This window comes from Procambarus clarkii, chromosome 46 (assembly GCF_040958095.1).
Source record: "Procambarus clarkii isolate CNS0578487 chromosome 46, FALCON_Pclarkii_2.0, whole genome shotgun sequence".
NCBI lineage: Eukaryota > Metazoa > Arthropoda > Malacostraca > Decapoda > Cambaridae > Procambarus > Procambarus clarkii.
Genome location: NC_091195.1, coordinates 17,073,581 through 17,094,583, shown reverse-complemented (window position 1 = coordinate 17,094,583; position 21,003 = coordinate 17,073,581). Strand labels below are relative to the sequence as shown.

At 40.4% G+C, this 21,003-nt stretch overlaps 1 protein-coding gene across 1 annotated transcript; it reads left to right on the top strand.

Moving 5' to 3' along the window:
* The first annotated feature begins 1,520 nt into the window (after positions 1-1,520).
* Positions 1,521-19,885, top strand: LOC123770513 (zinc finger protein on ecdysone puffs). Its single transcript, XM_045762464.2, has 17 exons — positions 1,521-1,743; positions 2,947-3,018; positions 4,966-5,145; positions 5,358-5,577; positions 6,249-6,320; positions 9,231-9,535; positions 11,485-11,632; positions 12,001-12,078; positions 13,269-13,367; positions 13,652-13,780; positions 14,028-14,123; positions 14,284-14,359; positions 14,491-14,601; positions 15,337-15,479; positions 16,030-16,350; positions 17,272-17,420; positions 18,521-19,885. The coding sequence occupies exons 2-17, from the start codon at positions 2,948-2,950 to the stop codon at positions 18,750-18,752; spliced, it is 2,430 nt and encodes an 809-aa protein (XP_045618420.1). The 5' UTR covers positions 1,521-1,743; position 2,947; the 3' UTR covers positions 18,753-19,885.
* Positions 19,886-21,003: the final 1,118 nt, after the last annotated feature.

Below are 21,003 nucleotides of genomic sequence, written 5' to 3'. Positions count from 1 at the left end.
TAAGGTGGGCGTGGAAGGGCTGGGTTAGGATATAAGGTGGGCGTGGAAGGGCCGGGTTAGGATATAAGGTGGGCGTGGAAGGGCTGGGTTAGGATATAAGGTGGGCGTGGAAGGGCCGGGTTAGGATATAAGGTGGGCGTGGAAGGGCTGGGTTAGGATATAAGGTGGGCGTGGAAGGGCCGGGTTAGGATATAAGGTGGGCGTGGAAGGGCTGGGTTAGGATATAAGGTGGGCGTGGAAGGGCTGGGTTAGGATATAAGGTGGGCGTGGAAGGGCTGGGGCAGGATATAAGGTGGGCGTGGAAGGGCTGGGTCAGGATATAAGGTGGGCGTGGAAGGGCTGGGTTAGGATATAAGGTGGGCGTGGAAGGGCCGGGTTAGGATATAAGGTGGGCGTGGAAGGGCTGGGTTAGGATATAAGGTGGGCGTGGAAGGGCTGGGTTAGGATATAAGGTGGGCGTGGAAGGGCTGGGTTAGGATATAAGGTAGGCGTGGAAGGGCCGGGTTAGGATATAAGGTGGGCGTGGAAGGGCTGGGTTAGGATATAAGGTGGGCGTGGAAGGGCCGGGTTAGGATATAAGGTAGGCATGGAAGGGCCGGGTTAGGATATAAGGTGGGCGTGGAAGGGCTGGGTTAGGATATAAGGTGGGCGTGGAAGAGATATTGGGTGACCCAACATGTCGGTGGTGGAGGAGTTGGTTGTCTCACCTCACCACAGTGGTGTTGTCTGGGGGTCTGAGCTTGGTCCACAACTGTCACGGTGGTGCCGGGTTGTAGGTGGTGCCACAAGTCAGGTTATTATGGTTGTGGTGGTTGTGGGGCTCAAGAGAGAGAGAGAGAGAGAGTGTGAGAGGCCGGCGTCCAACACTCTTAATGTCTGCCGTAAACACTCACCCAACACTACCAGCCTATAACATCTCCTCAACTACAACTAGCATCACAACTCTTTATTATAACCTTTACAAACCCACTACAACCCATATATATTATATCTACCAGTAACTAAGCTAACTTATATTATTATTGCCTTTTTACTTCCATTATATATGAAACTACCGTATCCCCCATTCCCGCTACTCTGAAATATTACCATTAAAAATATTGTTAAATATAATTGCAAACGCTATGCACTTATGAATTAATTGTCTAATTAATTATCAGAATTGTACATTAAAATTCTTAATTAGATTGTCGTGAGCGCTTTGAAGTGCGTATATCAGTGACAAATGTATGAACAACGGTTTTGTATTAAATTAATTACCATTTCATATTTTAGTCAGTTTTTTAACCAGCTCATGTTTACACAGCAATAGATAATTAATTCATAAGTGTATAGTGTTTGTAATTATAATTAATAAGATTTCTTAATGGTAATATTTAGCGGGAATGGGGGATACGGCAGTTACATATATAATGGAAGTAAAAAGGCAATAATAATATAAGTTAGCTTAGTTACTGGTAGATATAATATATATGGGTTGTAGTGGGTTTGTAAAGGTTATAATAAAGAGTTGTGATGCTAGTTGTAGTTGAGGAGATGTTATAGGCTGGTAGTGTTGGGTGAGTGTTTACGGCAGACATTAAGAGTGTTGGACGCCGGCCTCTCACACTCTCTCTCTCTCTCTCTTGAGCCCCACAACCACCACAACCATAATAACCTGACTTGTGGCACCACCTACAACCCGGCACCACCGTGACAGTTGTGGACCAAGCTCAGACCCCCAGACAACACCACTGTGGTGAGGTGAGACAACCAACTCCACCACCGACATGTTGGGTCACCCAATATCTCTTCCACGCCCACCTTATATCCTAACCCGGCCCTTCCACGCCCACCTTATATCCTAACCCGGCCCTTCCATGCCTACCTTATATCCTAACCCGGCCCTTCCACGCCCACCTTATATCCTAACCCAGCCCTTCCACGCCCACCTTATATCCTAACCCAGCCCTTCCACGCCCATGTTATATCCTAACCCAGCCCTTATACGCCCACCTTATATCCTAAACACCTTATCTTAGCACCTATATCTCTTGTAAACAAGCTCTTCTTAAGATACAAAGTGACGTGTTCGAATATCTTAAGTGTTCCGATTCTAAAAAATTAAAATTGTAGATAATTATATATATATACGTTTAAATTTTATATTAAAATAAATTGGGATTGGCATGAGTGTGCAAGTACAGTACTGTATTAGGGATGACCGGGTACCTGTCAAAAGCCAGCTATAAGGCCACCTAATGTCCCCATCTCCTTGGATGTTTTGAGCGGTGTTAATGCAAGATGCAAGTCTAGTCTGTTCTGCACCATATTGGAATCTTGCCCAACTGTTAATCCACATACAGGTATTGGATTACAAAAATGTGCGCCAATGTTGGAACAGACAAGTGCCTGCCCATACTGAGTGTTCAATGATCAATGTTTGCTGGTCCGGAGCTCAGCGAGCGATTAAAACGAGCAACTTTTATAGAACTACGTGTATATTCTGTTTTACTTAAAATATTTTTCTGGTAGAGGTTTTAATAATTTAAATAATTAATAATTATATTAATAATTATAAATAATAATAAAAATAATTTTAATTTAATATTTTTTTTTTTAATTTTATGTCCTAAGTTTAATAATTCTCACTTAGGGCTAATGTCTTCCACTAATGCTATAGCCTAACTAACATATTGCGGTTATTATCCGAGTAGGTAATTTCATCTATGGACTAGATTGTAGTGTCATTTAATTTATATACAGTTTTCCATCACTACCTTTTTTTCCAAAATATTAATAACCCTACTTTTGAAACATTGACCACAGTTTTTCATAGGTGGCCAAGAATCTGCAACTTTACCCTAAATATTGGGGACAGTATTGGGTAATGTGTAACAAGACATTAATTTATGCAACTTTGGATAATTAAAAATGTTTAGTAAAATTTGTCAATGTTTTTTGCAGGATGCCTGGATACTACGACAAAGGGGAATATGACTCGCGGGTCAGTGGTGGGAGTAGTGGCAGCCGCTACAGGTAGGGCTGTGTAGCTGTAGTATTTTAAGAATATGTTTTCTCTTGGTTTTTAAGTACAGAGTATTCTTCAAAATCCCGACCTCATATAAGACTTCCAAATAATGAGCCAAATTCACCCGGTGGGTCTTCCCTCCGAATTTCTGATCAGTGTATAAAAAATTAAGATTTCTAAGGGATTGATGAATCTGGATCTTTGCCCAACAAACACACAACAAAAGTATGAAGTTGCTACAATGTTCGAACAAGTTGTAACAATTATCTAACACAACATAAAAACTTGATAACAAGATGTAACAACTTTGTAACAAGGTGCAGATGATGAGTCATATATAGTGTGGCTGAAAATATGTTGACCAAACCACACACCAGAAGATGAAGAGTCATATATAGTGTGGCTGAAAATATGTTGACCAAACCACACACCAGAAGATGAAGAAACGACGTTTCTATCCGTCCTGGACCATTATCAAGTCGATTGTTTGGGCTTAATAGTGGTCCAGGACAGTCTGAAATGCCGTCGTCTCTTCGTCTTGTGTGGTGTGGTCATCATTGTAACAAAGTAATAATGCTGACTGTTATGTTTAGTGTTTGCAGGGTGGTTTATCAACACTTTGGCATTGTGGCTTGACCATAAATGCTCGATGATGTCCTAAAATGTTTATACAGCATTTTTTAAGTTTCCAGAGTATTTTTTTGCGTGATAAGTATAAATTTATGTGTAAATGTTGGCAGATTGTTTTAGATAAAAAGATGTAATAGAAAGAGATAGTGATAATAGGTTCAGTGTAACAGTACTAAAAATATGAACGTTTATGAACATTTCAACGTTCCTCGTTTGTTGTCGACATTAAAAACAAGATGGATATGTGCACACATGTCTACATAGCTATAAATAGAAAATAAACGGCTCGTACTTTTCTGTCCTGTAATTTGCAAAGCGGATAAAATGTGGCGGCAGAGCAGTTATCGTCTTGAGTAGTTGTTGGGGTGTTGATGGAGGTGATCTCTGGTTGATCACTTGATGATCTCTACCCCACACCAAGCGCATGTATTTCAAGTTTCATCGAAGGGCAAATAAAATTGTTTAGGGGTTTTTCGGGAATTCCTAGATCGATTGACGTATTTTGGTGTCATTGAAATGTTGACAGTGTACTCTGTATTGCCAATAATGCAAAAAAACATCCAAAGCTTTCAACATAATAGTGTTATTTTTTTCTATTTTTGCTAATACTGTATTGATATTTTAATTGCAAATAAATATTTAAAATATTGCATTTATATTTTATAAATGTTTTCTTAAGCTTGTATTTTAGGAATTCCATAAAACATTGGTGATGTTACTGCAAATACAAACATTTGACACACTGTTGAGTATTAATACAGTATTGTATAAGCATTAAGGATACTCATTATTACACAGCTTATAATGAAACAAACATCTTGAATTAAAAAAAATTGTGATCTTGAATTTAATCCAGTATTTTGAGATGTTGTCGACCATAGAGCATGTCATGACTCACAGTACAGGTGACCTGGTGCCTAAGTATAGTATGGGCAACTATTGAAATATGTTTAATAATTGCTTAATTTCTGTAATGTTCGTTATATTACGAGCATATCACACAAGTTTATACCGCGGTTAACTATGTGGGGAGTGGATGAAGTGCCCAGTTCCAGGGTGTCTGCACATTCTAGTATCATGTTATAAAGCAATGTTTCTTTTTTACTGCAAAAGTTAGACATGAATCTATACTGTATATTGTATTATTTTGTATCCACTATGAACTACATTAATGTGTGTCCGGAGACTGATGACATTGCCCTACTCATTACAACAAGATTTGTGCACAGATCTCTTCTTTTTATTTAATTTTAATTTTATGTACTGTGTTTTATTATTAGTACATGTATAGAAACTAATTCTTCGCACAATTTGGTAATTTGCAGAGGACGAGGTCGAGGACGTGGCAACTACAGCTGGGGAAGTAGAGGCAGCAGTGCTGGAGGTGGTGGAAGGGGCTATAACCGAGGCGGTGGAAGTGCCTACAACAGTGGCAGATACCGTGGTGGTGGCGGTGGCGGACACGGCGCTTCCGGTGGTTACAGAGAGTCTGGTGGTCATGACAGGTAAGTGTATCTGGGTACTGGGATAGTGGTAGACACGGAGCTTGCAATGGTTAGGGTGAGTCCGGTGGTCATGACGGGTAAGTGTATCTGGGTACTGTGATGATGGTAGACACGGAGCTTCCGGTGGTTACAGAGAGTCTGGTGATCATAAGGCATTTTATAATGCAATAAGTATAAAATTAAATATATTGACAATCTTCTTGAATTTGCAGATACCACGAGTCTCGGAGATCAAGTTCACAGATGGACGAGTGGGAGGACATGGGGCCAAGAGAGTCATCTTCCGGTTATTCATCTCGCATGCACTCTCATGGGGCAATGTCTAGCGGAGGCGGCACGTCGGATCTGATCGGCTCCCTCAGTCAGCTCAGTCGAATGGGAAATGACAGATCCAAGCTGGCTCTGAATATCTTGAATGCTGTTTTGTCTACAGTAAGTATGCTGTATTGAAGAAGCACTAACAAGTACTTCAATGTTTCACATCAAACAATTGGCCTGATGATTCATGGATGGGTGTCTTTGGTAATGGGCATATGGGAAGGCATGCAAGTTTACTGTTTTTTCACCGTTTTTCACATCAAGAGGCCTGGGGGGGATGTTATATATACCAACCTGGGGTGAAGGATATTTAAAACCAAATTCTATGGCTTATTTTCATTTCCAGTAGCAGGGATTTTTGTTAACTAAAATATAGATTTTCGTTGAAAATAAGGTTTCCAGCTTGGAAGCATGGGAAATATTGTGGACGAGATGAAATCCTTTCACAGACAGGCTCTCCTAGGCTCTTCATGTGATTGGTTGAAATACAAATTTTGCTCGGTAAAATCAGCCCACAGAGCATGATGTAATGATCTGTGGAGACCATAGCTTCTCCCCTTTCCCTTTTTCCCCTTCCCTTCCCTTCCCTTCCCTTCCCTTCCCTTCTCTTTTCTCGTTCTCCTCCCTTGTTTTCCAAGGGAGGGAATAGTTTTTATACTTGGGATAGTTTTATTCAATTATTTTATTGAATAAAAAGTAAATGTAGTCACCGATAAATGTGATTTATTAGTAAGTTGTGTAAAAGATTTTGAAATTTACAATTATTAATGACATTCGTGATTTAGGATTCGTCAGTTGGAGAAAGCCTTGATGATTGGGACGATGGACCTCCTGCCAGGAAAAGACGCATGGATTGGGTATGTATGTGTGCGGTTATACTATGATCCGTCAGTGATGCTTATAATGGAGTTTCTAAATTTAGGCATGGAGTTATATAATATGGATTTTGCATGTTTTAAAGTACATCATAAGCAAGCTTATCCAGACTATATGGGAAGGACCCTGCTTGATGCCTGCTTGGTATCCATTGCCGGATAAGCAGAATTTTTACAGGGGAAGTCTAAAAATGACCATATTCGCAATTTTTTGTACCACTACCAACATAATTTTAATTTCCACACACACACACTGCAAATAAAAAATATAATTTAAGAGAAACTAAATCTTATTTTTATTGTACAGTATTTTCTCGTTTGATATTATAAATCTCGAAATGGGTAATTCGTGAAAATTCACGCAGCCTAATCTTCGGTAATCTAGATTTCTTTCTGAAGTACAGTAGTAGTTTGGCAAAATTATCTGGACACTATTTTGACCAGATAACCCAAATATTTGATTTAGCTGAATTCGGATAAGCGAGTGCATACAGTACTGTTTATGCTTGGTAATTGGAACCATCTGAGTTAGCCTGAATTAGCTGAATTTTTACTGGTAAAATCCAAAAATGAACATTCATAATTTTTTGTACCAGAACCAACATAATTTCTAATTCATATTTCCACATGTTCCACATGCAATAAACCTAAATTTACATGGTTATAAGAGGATATTTACATAAAGTACATACAGTACTCGAATAATTTTTGACAAATTTAAATTTTGGTGGAGTTCATTGGCTTGCTCAAAGAAAGGCTTCAAATGTTGTTAAATGACATAACCTAACCTGTTATAGCACATCAATAACTAACTACAGTACTACAGTACATGAGCTAGTAGTTATGTATCCCTTGTATTTATGCTTACATTTGCATTTATCAGAAACAGTACTCACACCTGTACCAAAATTCTTTGTTACATCATCTACAGACTGGTCATTTTCACGAAGTTAATCTCTCATAGCTAATCTTTAATAGTGTAACTGGTCTCCTCTTAACACTTAAACGTCGATTGCTGCTGGTACTACCAGACACGATCTTACAAAATCAAATTAACAAAATTTCTATAAAAGCCGAAAAGTTAAGAAAAGAAAATATTTCAGTAATGGAGCATCACTGAGTAGAATGATGCAAAGAAAGAAAAGACACGAGTGCCCCAAGTATGGGACGAGTCTGCTTGAGGCATGGTACGCAGGCCACCACATGGAAAAAGTCTGAGCTTGCTCGTTTGAGTTTATATTTATAATTTTTATTGTTGAAGAGGAATGTTGGACACCTATAAACTAGCAGAACAACATGTGTGGTGGTGATGGATGGATGTACTCGTACATAGTGGTGGGTGAGTGTACTCGGTGGGTGGATGTACATACACAGAGTAGGTGGGTAATAAATATATGCTCAGCAGGTGGGTGCATGTACACAATTAGTTGGTGGGTGGTGCTGGATTTGCTATGTATGATGTTATACACTGAGAGAGGAAGAGGAGTTTCCTTGGAGGAAACTAGATTGTTTCCTCCAAGGAGTGCCAAACCAACCGGGCTGTTGTGGATATGTGGGCCTGTGGGCCGCTCCAAGCAACAGCCTAGTGGACCAAACTCTCACAAGTCAAGCCTGGCCTCGGGCCAGGCTTGAGGAGAACAACTCCCAGAACCGTATCCATCAGAGTATCGGGGTTATGTAATGTTTTCATCCTGCCGGTGTCGCCAGTTTACATCAAGAGAAAGTGCCCACAGTGTCCGGAGGTACGTGTGGTGCCTGGTGTAAGAGAAAGTATTTCTTAGTTTGGCATGAATAATATAATTGTTTATACTGTAAATCATAATATAAAAGAGATGAATGACTAGCGAAGAGGTTCTTGCATGACTAATGCCTCTGAAGGAGCATTATCTTAACCTTCTCTTGTAAGTGTTTTAACAGTGGAGACAGTTATTATTACAAGGTTAACATGTAACTTAATGTACATATTTACCTGCCGCTATGTTTTAAAGCTTCCATGTACAAGGACAGAGGTCCACACACAAGCATGACACTTTGCATGTAAATTATTTATCGTGTGACTACAAAGTTGTGAAATAGAGAAAATAGTTGTGATGTTATTGTCATGGATCATTACTGGGCTTGATAAAGGACCCCAAGACTTGCTCTGCAGCATGTCGTGAGCAGGTGATGAGAATACTGTACTTGCGTACGTGAACCTTCTTACGTAGGACACTGTTGGCTTCCTATAGCACTTGACACCTTGTGAAGTGTTATATAGAGGTGCACTATTATTTAATGATTGCCACATACAGGTCTCTTGGCTTACTACACCAGCCAATGTGTAATGTGAAGTGTGTGTGTGGTTTAGGACACACACAGGTGAGATGCTCTATGCCGGTGGCTTTTATTGACCACTTTGACAATTGCTCATAATAGTATATTTATGTTCAAGTGTGTTATGGTGGTAGGTTATTTTGACCTGCCTCTCATGATGACAGATTATCATAAAGACCATTTGATATTTTGATGAAAGTACTGTTTTCTACTGCACTTGGAGATAATTTCAGTATTTGCAAGTAAAGAGTTTGCACCATATCATTAGGTTAATATCCCAAGCTTGCAATATGGGATGATCTAAGAGATTAATAATGATTGACATCTGTGTGTCAGTGTTGAAGTGCTTTAAATTATTAAAGTGATCTTCTCTTGCCCGAAGGTTTAGGGCAAGTGGTGGAGACTGTTCCACATTGTGCTTCTCTGCCTCTGGTCCTAGACCAACCAATAATTTACCTGTATTGGTCTGCCAAGGTCAGAAACAGCCTTGTGCTAATGTGGGAGTCCATCCCTCGGAGAAGGTCAGCTTAAGGGCATTATTTGCTGAGGGGATGACTGAGCGGTGAGTGTCTTCCACAGGATGGAATGCATCAACCACCTGTGCGCAAGTATCCCCAGCGTGACCACTACAACCCCCGGCGCACCTGGGAACGCCGCGGAAGAGGCGGCCACGCCTACGGCCCCAGTGAACATCACGACGGGAATGAGTACCAATCCAGGAAAGTGGTAAAGGCCCGGCGTGGTAAGCCCTGGCACGATACCAGGAGTAGTAAGGGCCCTGCTAAGGACCAGAAGGTGAGGGATGAGGCAAAATCATCAGATGACCCAGAGGGGGATAATGCTGATGCAGAGGATGTGGAACTTGCAGCTGATGCCAGCCTGAGGTAAGCTGCCTACCTTTACCTCTATTACACCCGTGCCTCACGGAATCTCCGCCAACGAGACTTGTTTCTCGCCTGTGGGAGAGTGGCTGGGATTATTATTTGTTTTATTCCAGGTAATTTTCAGTTGATATCTGCTACTGCAGCTCCCTTGTAGTTTATCAGGTGATGTATTTTAATGTCTATTATAGCATTTTGTTTAAAGATTTTATTACAATGCTAGTTTGAATGGTTATTTATTACACATAACTGACATGACTTCATACCATTAGGGAATTGGTTATAACAAACTTGACCCCAAATTTGACGAGGTGAGAAGCTTGAGGTCGGCTCAATTTTGTAGGTAGCCACCTGGTTGGTTTCTGCTGCTCGTGGAAACACTAATTTACAGAGAAATTTAGGTGGCCATTGTTCATTAATTGTTAATTATCACTACACTTGTCCTCTTAGTTTTTAGCTTGTGTCACTCCCTTCACATTTATCTTTAACTGAATACTTTTGCCAAAAACTTCCTTATGTCACCTCTGTTTTCTCACATTTTCAGTTTGTCCATGTGATGTGTTCTGTTGGCTTGATGAATAGATTGTCTAGCACCTGTATATGTTAAAGACAATCATTAGTTTTCTTCACATTTGTGCTTGTCTGGGGCAACCTAGACAATATTATTATTGTATTAGTGTATGAATCAATATTTAATGGTTCGTGTCGCAACTACGTAATGGTTTCCCTTTGCAACGGTTGAGTCTGACCCTGAAGGTCACGGCTTATCTCTTGTTCTGTCTAGCCAGCGTTTCCTCTCCCACAACCTGTACCTTCAAACCTGGTATACTTCCTGACTTGCTTCTATGGCATAAATGCTTAATTCATCATTGGACACACGGCAGCTTCCGTGTGATCACTGTGTTCTTAGCTGTGTGAGCGTTCCCGAGGTGCCCAACATGACGTATATACATCTATATATCTATATAGGTGTACAGTGATAAAGGATATGATGCATGCTTGGTGCACTCTACACTGCAGTACGCCACGAAGTCAGCTTCGGGGAAATCTTTTAAGAGTCCATTCTCTCGGAAGAGGAATTATTGCTTTGATAACTTGAATTCAAGTTGAGCTTGTGATGCTCGTCTTGCGGTATAATTAAAAGAGAAGTTGAAGGTATCCACTTTGTAGAAATGACCTATGATCACAGTGGAAGGCAAAGCCCACTTGTGTTGTTAATAGTCTCGGTGAATGTTCGTCGGTGTGAGCTAAATGTTAGACGAGTTTGTACTGTGATTGTCACCTTGTGTTGTTAATCCAGATGAATTAATTGTCCCAAGTAGTCCTGTTATGTGAATTGTCAATTTGTACATTCTCTGACTTTGATATATCCAAACAGAACAGTATTTATATACAATTTAAAAAGGGCACATTTTTCAAGTAATTGATGCTCTTGTAAAACTTAATTTTTGTTAAATTTATACTTTTTTGGATATCCTTAACACTTGGCAGGCTTTAATGAGAACAAAGTAATTAGTGAGGTTAGTTTCCATTATTGTTAGTATTCACAAAAATGTTTTTTGAGCACAAGTTTGCCAGTCCCTCACCATTTTGTGAAGTGTTGAATGGTACTTCATATTGATGTAGTACACAAGTGTTGATGAGTGGCAAACGAACGAGGCAATTATGACCATTACTGGACTGTTTTGGATGAGTTTACAAAGTATCCCGAGTGTGACTTGTGAATAATCACTGATGTAAACTGTTATGACTTGACTGGTGAACTAGAAGTGACTCGCCGGTGACTATGACGGTCCTGGAGGTTGGTGGACACTGTTCCACTTGTTTGTATATTGTTCATTAATGCTGGGATTGCCTGGGCACCTTGGTAAACGTCTTGGGGGTTGGGGGGGGGAACTATGGGAAGCTATTAATTGCTGACAAGTATATCCCCGGGCTCTTGTCCTTGGCAGTGATGCGGAGGTGGCAAAGGAAGAGGCAGAGCAGGAGGGCAAGGAGGCCGAGGAGGCACTGAAGGATGATAAGGAAGCCACTAGTGAGGGAGCCGCCGAGGCTGATGCGCAACATGGCACTGAGGAGAAGAAAGATAAAGAAAAACAGGTTAGTCCATTGAAAGAACAAATCCACAAGGGCCGTGACGAGGATTTGTTCATTTGATGCATCACGTTAGTGTGATCTGTGTGTGTGTCAGGTTAGTCCATATATATTTAAGGGATAAAATACATCCCTACTATATGATGCTCAAGTGGGAAACCATGTTTGTTTAATGAGTTTTTGTTACTTAGTCAAGGAACAAATTTTGTTAGGCCAAACACCTTTACCATGTTGTAAGTTGAGTAGAGTGTAAACTGTATATGATCGGGTTTTGCGCACTTTGCTGCACTGTTTTGTATATCGTTGAGTGTTCTGTACCTGAAAAATAGAGATTTTGTGATGGATTAATTATATTTTTTGTTTTCTCTCTCCAGAAGGAAGATTTCACAAATCTGCCAAAGGAAGCCCTCCACTGTCACATGTGTGATATCACCAATTTCCCTAATGTCAAGGTAAGCTGTAGTGGTGTGAACTTTACATCACATGATCTGTTCGATCATGTGATGCGTTCGAACATGATCGCATGTTCACGTGATCTCTGTTGGTGTAGTGCTGGATTAGCAAGGCTGGCTGTTCTGTATGTTCTCTTTATTAGTTTTCTCATAAAAAGGGCAGCAGTTTTATATATAAACATTCTCATAATATAGTAGTTCGTAGTTAGATATGTTGGCACATGGAAATGAGAATACTTTCCTCGATTGCCCTAATCAATCGATAAATGGTATATTGATTATACATCTGTACTAACTGTTCTACAACTTGATATAGGGAGTCTCAAGTCCAGAACCATGGCACAATACAATGTTGAAAACTACCTTGTATTTTGTATTACTTTATTCACTATTCATTATTTGCAGCATTTTGATTAATGCACAAATGTAGACAAGGTATACACTGAGCAGTCATGCTGTGGCTGGTGTGAGAATGCATGGCTTGAGGCTCGTGAGGTATGTTTCTGGATTTGAGACACCCTGCAGACTATATTTAACGAAGGCCAGCAAGTTCTGTTGTTGGTCTGAATGTCTTTCTATATGTAAAACACCTATATATATAACTTTCTATATATAAACACCTTTGGAGGTGTTTCAAGAGTTCTCTCTTGAACACTGTGAGGGATCGGCCAGTTATGCCCCTTAGGTGTAGTGGAAGCGTGTTCAACAGTCTCGGCTCTCTTGAGTACCTATTGCACCACTGCTTTTCAATGGGGGGTATTCTGCACATCCTGCCATGCCTTCTGGTCATGTATGATGTTATTTGTGTGTGCAGATTTGGGGCTGGTCCTTCTAATATTTTCCATGTGTAAATTATTATGTATCAGGACTTGAGTATCAAAAAATAGGGCCCCCGTGACTGAAAAGATTGGGAACCACAGCTCTTGAAACTAGCTTAAACCTACCGGTAATTAAAAACAAATGACTTAAGCTTGAATCAAATGCGAGACAATTGAGCCCTAGACACGAATAACAAGCCCTCTGTGGACTGTACAGGGAAGCCTGAATCTTGGCCCCACAGGCAGTTTTGAGTGTCTGTGATGGTGATTCAATTTTGACAGTACAATAATGTAAATGTTATAAGATATGTAGATCAGGTGTCAATAGATAATGCAGTGATGCATTCTCGCATTCTCTCTCTCTCTCCACAGGCATACTTATGGCACCTGAAGAGCAGACAACACAGGAACACGAAGCCATTCCACAAAAAGGGTACCGCCGTTCTTCATTTTCTTCGGGCCGAGTCCAGGGTAAATAATTGGCGGTGGTGGTACCGAGGTGTCATGCCTAGTAGTGTGTGTACACTTGTACACTTATTGTGAACATTATTTGTGGCATTATCAGAGGCTGAAATTTGATTTGAAATAAATTATACATTAGATCTTTAGAATGAACAAAACAGCTTGTTTAGTATATTTCATGGCAAGAAATAATGATTTTTCCTTTATGTTCAGAATGTGTGTAATGGGTTACTTGTACAGTATATAACGAAGATTTACATTTTGAGAAAAGTACTGTTATTTTAATGTTGCAGCTTGCGGCACAACGCAGAATGTTGAAGTGTCAGAGACGAGGTCTGAAAGGCCCCATCATGAACTGTCGCAAGTGTCACTGTGACGTCTTCGGAAACATAAGAGATCACGTCAAGACCATAGAGCACATTGTAAGTTCCCTACAATATTTACCTCTTAAGATGCAAGTGTATAATAACTTCAAATTCTTTGTCATTTGAATTACCTAGACATGGAGAAGTACCAGTTGAGTCCGGTAGTGAGGGTGCACTTTGTGTAGCTACAGTGCACTGATTGATATAAGTACAGTATTGTATAGCATATGCAGGTTTCTGCACACTCTAGAGTTAAAGATTTAGACGCAGATTTGCACGTTTAATATGTTGGGTACTTGCACAGGTATTGAGGAACTACCTGCGTGTTGAATGCTGCAACAACACCTACTTCAACAGGGCAGATCTGGATGAACACAGACTCTCTCTCCTCCACCTTAAGGTAAGCTTGAACCTCTTCACTCATTATATTTTTCTTATGAAGGCTGGTCATGACCTGTTATCAGGTGGTCATGGTCAGCTACAGCCATCTTACAAACTGTCGTAACATAATGTTTATACCTGTAATATACAGTTTTATTTATGAAATCTTGACTTAACAGAATGAGTACGAGCTGGCGCAGAAACAGGAGGAAGAGGAGGAGGAGGCGGCAGAGGACACCGGTGTTGCCGAGAACGGTGAGTTGCCGAGTGGACGGTCACACTGTTGTACAGGCTCTGGGATGGGCTTGGGTATATTCTTATGCCAACACATGCATCCAAACCATTATATATATTTGATTTAGTGTTGAATTGCCATTATCTTGCAGAGGAAGGGAAGCTGTTGGCTAAAGCTATACGTCAACTGAAGAAGAAAAGCAAGTATGCAGAAGTCGTGAACCCAGAAACACTGATGCCCTATGACCCGTCCGTACCCCAAGGTGAGTTCACAAGTAATCGGGGGTGTGCTTACCCCATCTGTTTGCTTTGGGAAGTGAGATGTAGCTACAGTATTGGACCCCCTCATGGATGGTGCTTAGATGTGTCGTATGGTCTTGAACTGCTTGAATATCCCGGAGATCATTAGCGTGTGGGCTATAGGGAGGGAGCCGGTCGGCCGAGCGGACAGCACGCTGGACTTGTGATCCTGTGGTCCTGGGTTCGATCCCAGGCGCCAGCGAGAAACAATGGGCAGAGTTTCTTTCACCCAATGCCCCCTGTTACCTAGCAGTGAAATAGGTACCTGGGTGTTAGTCAGCTGTCACGGGCTGCTTCCTGGGGGGTGGAGGCCTGGTCGAGGACCGGGCCGCGGGGACACTAAAGCCCCCAAATCATCTCAAGATAACCTCAAGAAGATCCTTCACATAGTCAGACTATCTTGTCCCTGTGTTGCTGCTGCCGTTGTTGTAAAAGCGTCCAAAGTTATATTTAAATCTGACTTCCTCGGTGATTACTTGAATAAAAGTTCTGATTTAACATTTCGTTCAATACATCTAGAAATTTTGGATATGGCATGAATGCAGATGAAATTTAACAATATTGTCATATTTGTTAGTTTTCCAAATTATTCAGTTGCCCAAAAGTTATGGTGTGATGTTTGCCAGCAATTACTGAGCCTGAAACTCTAGGTGTAAACTGCATTTGTAAGTGTTACTCACGTTTAATGTCTATTTCAGGATTAAACGTCATCAAGAAGAAGATACAGTACCGGTGTGGGGCGTGCCCTCAGGTGCGATTGCACACCTCAAAGGACACAGAGGAACACTTTAAATCCCTCGATCATTACAACAACTTACTGAATCATCTCAAGAAATTGGAGGTTAGTAAAAAAAAAAAAAAAGTCTTGTTCCTTATCCTGCACCTTTATATCTTGGAAAATTGTATCACATTTGTACATCTGATATTATTTTGTAGTAATGTCCAGATTCTATACCATACTTCATGACCTCAGTTATCTTGTTTTAAAAACCTGTTGGCTTACATTCTTAGCATTATAGCATCTTTCGAGTGTTCTAAATCTAAATTGCTGTGCTTGTGGAGGGAGGATATGGAAAACAAAATGCCAAATAAGGTTCAGAAAGGATGTTTATTGAAGAAAAGGTGGATATTTGGTTCATGGAACATGAGTACATGTTTGCCATAAGTTAAGCTGGCTGTGTACAAGGGTATCAGGACTACAGCCCTGGTGCAAGGGTATAGGACTGCAGCCCTGGTGCACAGCAAGTGCCGACAGCATACTGTACTCTTAAGGGCACAACCTGGTGTGTGCGTACACTTCTTTTGCAAAATTACATTTTATCAATCGATTAAAATCTAAATTTCTTTGATCGGGAGCGAGTTTATTTTATGTCCTGTATAATCATATCCAGGAGGAGAAAGAACTGGAGAAAAAGAGGCTCGAAGAAGAGGCTCAAAAGGCAGAACTCGAGAAAAAGAAACGTGAAGAGGAAGCATTGAAGAAAGAAAAGGAAGCTGAAACCAAGAAGAAGAATGGGGAACAGGATGAAGGGGAAGAGATAAGTTTTGAGGACATGCACAACATGGAAACTGTAGATGAAGCGTCGGATGACGGAGACATGGACACTAGCGCCGAAGTCAACAATGAAGCGGCCGAGGATGAAGAGGAAGACCAGGTACACAGCGATGATGATGATGATGACGATGATGGAGGAGAGGAACCAGAAAGCTGTGTAAGTTACTTGGTAATTAAATGAACAAATCCACAAGGGCCATGACGAGGATGATCTGGGATGCTCCCGGACGCAGGTTCGAATCCTCATCATGGCCCTTGTGGATTTGTTCATTTGATGCATCACGTTAGTGTGATCTCTGTGTGTGTACTTGGTAATTAATTTCATTCATTTATTACAATTAATTAAAATGGAGCTGGAAGTAAAATGACACAAAACTAAATTACTGTAGGATGATGATAGACTTCAAATGGAGGAAAGATTGGTAGAGGCAGTTTAATACGGAGAAATGCTGACGCTAGGAAATGATGGTTTTGAAACAATGTCTGATGAACGACACTGGTATTTACAGGTCTTTTTGCTCTTAGATTGACGGTGAGGATTTGTAAGGATCATGTATACTGTTCATATTTTCATGTTCACTTCATTAGTATAGATCTTGTATACATACTCTGTATATGTTATCATTACCCGTTAGTAGGGATCATGTATACATTATCACTTTATACTTTCATGTGTTAGAGAAGCATCTTCATGGATACAAAAGATAAACATTATGGTGAATGAAGGTTATAGTTGTTAGTCACTCACTTTCTTCATGATCATTGTATGTGGCATCTGATAGGACCGTGTCCAGCAGCAGCAGCGGCAGCACACCTTCATAAGAACAGGTGCACAATGCTCCTCGTGAAGTGCTATATGCTGTGTACACACTCGTTGTTTTCACCCGGCCTTGTCCAGTCCCGTATCCTGTGTGATGTCCACATTTGCCATGTTCATTTATTATCATCAAACTGTGTGTTTGTCTTAGTTGTGAACTTATGTTGTCACTCAAGAATCTTCTGTATAATTATAGCTTTATACAAAAAATGTGTGGGTGGACATTTCTTTTTTAGAATTGACATTTCTTGCTTGGTGCAGGAGGATGCAGAGGAGATGGAGGCAGAGGAGGAGGAGGAAGAGATAGACGAGGAAGAGCAGGCGGACACGGTGGCAGCAGAAATATCCACAAAGAAAAACGAGTCCAGTGAAAAGCTAGAGAGTGAAGTTGGTGAGGACGAGGAGTGCAGGTGAGTGGTGGTCCAAGATTTATACTTGTTAAACACTTCAACATAAATAGGTTTATTTTGTTGCCTCAGCTCTTACCAAATGTACATGTTTTGCCATATAGCAGATTTAATAGTTTCCTTCTGTTCAAAATGTTACTCACTGGGGGAGCCGGCCGGCCGAGCGGACAGCACGCTGGACTTGTGATCCTGTGGTCCTGGGTTCGATCCCAGGTGCCGGCGAGAAACAATGGGCAGAGTTTCTTTCACCCTATGCCCCTGTTACCTAGCAGTAAAATAGGTACCTGGGTGTTAGTGAGCTGTCACGGGCTGCTTCCTGGGGGGTGGAGGCCTGGTCGAGGACCGGGCCGCGGGGACACTAAAAAGCCCCGAAATCATCTCAAGATAACCTCAAGATAACTGTCATGTAGTCTATGTGCATCTTTTCAATGCTGTTGGCTTCAAGGTCACTAGAAATGTACGACACTCGCCATCGAGTCATATTCATATTTTAGACTTTTCTACTTGATATTTTGACCATTGCAAATGTAAAGCAATACCCAATTTTCTAGTTTTATATTTAGTAATCATTATGGTTTGATTTAATTCATGTGTTGTCTAAATAAACATCAAGATTAGAGGAGACATTATTTGTAGATGATTTACCCATTAGAGAAGACATTATCAGAAGCTGTGACAGGCACAGTCTACTTTTACAGTCTACAGTTAACACAGTCTACTTTTATCTATGTGTTCTCTAGTGTTGTGGGGCACTTGGTGCACTCTACATCCATATGTTGTGTTAAGAAGCATCTTGTTTGTAAGACTAACTCAATAAGGTACAGTAGTCCAGCACATCACTATACGACGTACACTAAGCGCACACGTTACACTGGGAAATTGTTGCGTGAAAGGATAACACAATAAGGTTGTCTAGCACAGCATTCTACAGTGCTTGCTAAGGACATGTTACACTGGAAAATTCCGTCATTGTAAATATTCCACGAGCGTTCGGCTCTGAATAGAGCTCATGTTACAGGGTTCAGCACGTAATGATACAATTAAGACTAAAGTGGCAAATAACATCTGTTAAACAGTTTTGACTTTGTATCTGTTTTCTACAGTATAAAGGAAGACAAACAAATGGCAGAGGAAGAAGCGAGTGAAACAAAGGAATTGGCAGATGTAATGAAGTCTGAGGAAGGAGGAGGGGAAAATGAGCAGGAGCCGTCTGTGGCAGTGGAGGAAGACGACGACGCGTCTGGCGAGGCCAAGACCAAGAGCGGCGGAGCAGTGGCTACACCCCGAGCCAGAAGGGGTAGAGGGAGAGGCCGAGGACGCTCCACCAAGAACTAAGTGACATCAGCCCGTCATTAATGTAGACTTGTTTAAAGAGAAGAGGTTTGTCTTTAGCAGAGTCCTCAACATGTAGCTGATCACTTTGTCACTGATAGGTTTTATGAAGATTGGTTTATTGTAACTGAGGTGGTTTGATTGGTTTCTCAAGCTTTCTCTGTAAACAAGCTTAAGAGGAGGAATGAAATCAAGCCACCTTGGGTAAACTTACTTGATGCAGCACTGATGCTGTCACATAAGGTGAACACTTGTAGTTAATGGGTGTAGAAGCCCAGGACTGACTTTGTTTTGTGGAAATTATCAGTAAAGTCGGTCTTGTACTTTGTGTTGCCAATTATTGGGTACATAACTGGAATTATTGCTCACATACTAAAAGTTTTGATGTTAAATTTGCTGCTGCGACTAACAGATAATTGAGCAATAAATTGTCAAAGTTAAATATTTAGCACAAATTGTGTGTGAATCTTTGAAAAACTATCACTTCATGAATGATGATGATGGCGGCATCTAGTGTCATATTTTAGTGGAAAATTTCATCGTAATGGGTTTTAGCCTAAGATTTATTCTTTATAACGATGCTTAATTCTAGTTGGCAGAAACTGTGAGGCGTTTCATAAGAAAAGTGTTGATGCTTTACACCTTGGCATGTAGGAAGGTCAATTATGATGGAGAGTGAAGAATGTACTCGTCACTTATTGAAGCCACCGACCAAACTGTAACCTGATGTATGGCATGTGCGACCCAACTGTTATTGGCTGTACCAGTACCTTTTAAGGATGCTACCAAGGATGTTAATTATGTATTTTACTGTGAATGAAACTGACATAACCTGTATCTGTTACTTATAATTGGTTTACATATGGCATTCATGCAATTGGAAAATATTTTTTTTTCATTTTTGTCTCCTAAAATATACACTGCTAGCACAGATTGTTAGAAATTTTAGTTTTGATTCATATGCATCATATTGTTCCATAATGTTTAGGTCAGTAAGAGTAGTTTTGAGCTAGCAGTGCTGTACATGGCCATAGGATGTCATGTTTTTACTACATACCGTATTAGGACAAGGACGGCACAATTTGCCACGTTAAATTAGTAATAAGATTACAATAAAACTTTCCACTGTCCCAAAAGTGATTTTATTTCTTTGAGCCTTGTTGAATGTCCTGACTTCCAGGACGAGCGTGTTGTCTTGCTTTCCGACCGTCCCTTGCGGTCACTTGTCCCTCGATAGAACTCTAGGTGAATCGGATATTTTTGATATCGGTTGCCTTATGCGTTTCTGTTCTCGTATTGGCATTCTTGGTGATATTTAGCGCCCTCTGATTATTTCGCACTTTGATGGTGCTACATAACCTAACCGGTTTGGTGCCTTCTTTTGATAATTAACTTGCCTTTTATTTCTTTAAATTTTAAATTTTGCCCCGAGGGGCGAGTTTATTGGGCAGCGCCACTCATCCTGTGAGTGGACACACCGCCATAGCAGAATGTACAACACTCCCCAATAGGAAGAAAACCCGCTGGGTTGTTCATCCTGTCACTTGTACCCAGACATTTCTTTGTTCAGTACAAGCACTATCATTGGTACTAAAATAAGCCTCTACATAACTTACTAATGTTAATGTGAATTATATTAATACCTGTACTGGAGGGTACTTCAAATAATTTTGATGTGGTTACACTAATGACAATTATGTATTGTTACAGTAACAGTTATAAGTGGAAAATGTAGGGAATTAGTAATGGCAAGAGTTGGTGGATAAGCTTGAGAAGTAATCAAGTTGTATAGTAACAATGACTGGGGAAGGAAGGCTTCCACACAACACATTAGGCCACCCACAACAGTATAGTTGATGTGTTGGAGGAGGAGCTTAAAGACATTGTATTACTATAGGCCACACCAAGTGAATATTGACATTGTAATGGATTCTTAATCAAATAGGCGTTGCCAGGAGATTGTCAAATGGGACCAGATGGAGCATTCAATATATGCTGATAAATTTGATCCATAGTATTGTATTTGAATTATTTTTTTCAAGATTGGTTAGAACTTCAACTTGCACTCTCTTGAGAGGTGTAGAACAAGACAATCTTCATAGAATTCTGGAAGTGGATGAAAGTCATTTACAAAATTACTAAACTAATTTTTGAAATCATTTAACCAGGTGAGACGTTGCAACAGTCGTTATAAATTTGAGAAACTTAAAAAAAAAAAGAGGGATACAGGGTAGGCAAATATTTATCTAGGATA